The sequence below is a fragment of the Poecilia latipinna genome, unplaced genomic scaffold (genome assembly GCF_001443285.1).
Source record: "Poecilia latipinna isolate Pla-1442-1.1 unplaced genomic scaffold, P_latipinna-1.0 Scaffold2540, whole genome shotgun sequence".
In the NCBI taxonomy this organism is placed as follows: domain Eukaryota; kingdom Metazoa; phylum Chordata; class Actinopteri; order Cyprinodontiformes; family Poeciliidae; genus Poecilia; species Poecilia latipinna.
In genome coordinates, this window is record NW_015115156.1 from 11,371 (window position 1) to 13,545 (window position 2,175).

The 2,175-nt window shown below is 42.4% G+C and overlaps 1 protein-coding gene across 1 annotated transcript; it reads left to right on the plus strand.

The window, feature by feature from the left end:
- Positions 1-574: 574 nt before the first annotated feature.
- Positions 575-1,279, plus strand: LOC106938227 (gamma-crystallin M2-like; the record flags this gene model as incomplete). Its single annotated transcript, XM_015020144.1, has 2 exons — positions 575-817; positions 920-1,279. Coding segments are annotated over 2 exons (516 nt in total), but the record flags the coding sequence as incomplete, so codon positions are not given.
- Positions 1,280-2,175: the final 896 nt, after the last annotated feature.

Genomic DNA, 2,175 nt, shown 5'->3' on the forward strand with positions numbered 1-2,175 from the left:
CCGCGGTGGCTAGGCCTGAGCGGCGCTTGGCTGCGAGGGCCGCTTGAGGCTCCGCGGAGCTTTAATTAAGTATTACATTGTGTAACAAAGCAAATACCAAGTGTTTCACTGTTTTCAATGTATCAAATAGAATAGAACAGAAATATTCTTTATTGTCCCACACCGGGGAAATCCAGGTAAAGGTGTAATCGCATTCGATGTGGCATTTTTGATTTCATAAAATATACATGTCTAAACCTGGTAATTCTCCTATTTTACCACTAGAGGGCGACATTATACTCTAGTCTAGCTTGAAATCTATTCAAACAGCATAGTTCATTCGGCACAATTTTAATGAACACATTTTGCTCAGTGATCACAGAAACACACATGTAAATGCAATGCTAGTAAAAGGTTAGTTATAGAGAAAGTATAAGAAACTTTAAACTTATCTTGACTTGTTGGGTAAAATCTTTAATGCTCTTTAATTAGTGTTTGCTTGCACTCTGGTACTGCCACTTGTTCTGGTACTGGCAGCCATTGTTGTGGATGCAGAAGTTAATCAGGTATCGCTAACTCAGACTTCCACTTTTAGATTTTCTTCTACGAGGACAAGAACTTCCAGGGCCGCTCCTTTGAATGCAGCAGCGACTGTCCTGAGCTCAGCTCTCACTTCAACCGCTGCAACTCCATTCGAGTGGATGGTGGGACCTGGGTCATCTATGAGAGACCCCAGTATATGGGCTACCAGTACATACTGTTTAAAGGGGAATACCCCGTCTTCCAAAGTTGGAACGGCTTCAATGACACCATCCGTTCCTGTCGCCTCATCAGACATGTAAGTCCTGGCAGATGTTTCAGGAAAAAGCTTTTGATTTCTAATGGATAGCAAAATAAAAGTTCTTATTTTAACTGATTTCTTGATTGTTTACCATGCAAGCCACCCAGTAGGTGCAGGATCCGCATCTATGAACGTCCAGACTTCAGCGGTCAGATGATGGAGTTCAGCGAAGACCTCTCTGACCTGCAGGATCGCTGGCGCCAGCAAGAAGTCCACTCAGCCCACGTCCAAGACGGGCTCTGGATCTTCTACGAGAATCCAAGCTACAGGGGACGGCAGTACCTGCTGGAAAAAGGTGAATACAAGCGCCATTCGGAGTGGGGGGCCCTCCATCCGGCGGTAGGCTCCATTCGACGTGTCGTGGACTTATAGGCCTCCTCTTCAGCTGTGTGATTCCCTTCTCTTATCTTTCACTTCTAAACCTTCATACTAATAAAATATAGACAAACTGCAACAGAATATGGGGGGGGGTTGTAATTATTTTTCATTTAAAAGTCTTAAAAACGTTAATGTTTTCTAGAGATACCATAGCACAACTTGTGTGGTAACTCTAATTGAGTGACCTGCAGAAATACAAGAAGGTGAAAGGTCAAATCTGGCGGGTTTGTGTGCACTACTGCAGGTATGGGTAAGTTTAGATGTGTGTCTATTTTGTTGTAGCGTCAACACTCGTTTGCTTCACTTGACTGGCATGAGCTCTGATCGAATTAAAATTACAGTGTGTCGCAACTCTAAACAGGAAGGAAGGAAAGAGAGAAACAGATTAAAAGAAACTGAACATGCACATAAACAAATGATTTTTAATAATGGAGATGCTTAAATGGAGAGACAAAACGTTTTTATCCATCAAACTTTTTTATTTCACGAGTTTCATTATGCCCATTTCTCAATTGATTACAGCATTTTTTCTTTGATGTAGTCACGGTGAGCTTTGTCCATTGGGAGGTCGCTTATCTGATGTACAGCGGTTCGCTAAGATCACTGTTATTTAGTTTCCACTATCTAAAAGACACTATCTATGTTAACCCAATCAAATCTCAAATCACTATCTTTGCCTCTTTTTTTTTCCTTTTCTTAATTTCTAAACAAAAACAAGCGGCGACTTAGACGTCCAACAATAAGGAGGAAAAAGGTCATGCTTGCATCACAATCTGCAGATGTGCTTGATAATCAGCTGACGACAGAGTGCAATTTCCTGTGACAGGATATGTTGTTTTATATCATGCTTGTTGATCTGCCAGAACGGAAGAATGAACCGGGCCCATGTGGCGTCGTGCACAGGAGTCGACGTGTGGCGGCCGAGTAAACAGGAGACATTGCAAATCAGTAACAGAGCTGCTGAGCTCAGCTGCTGT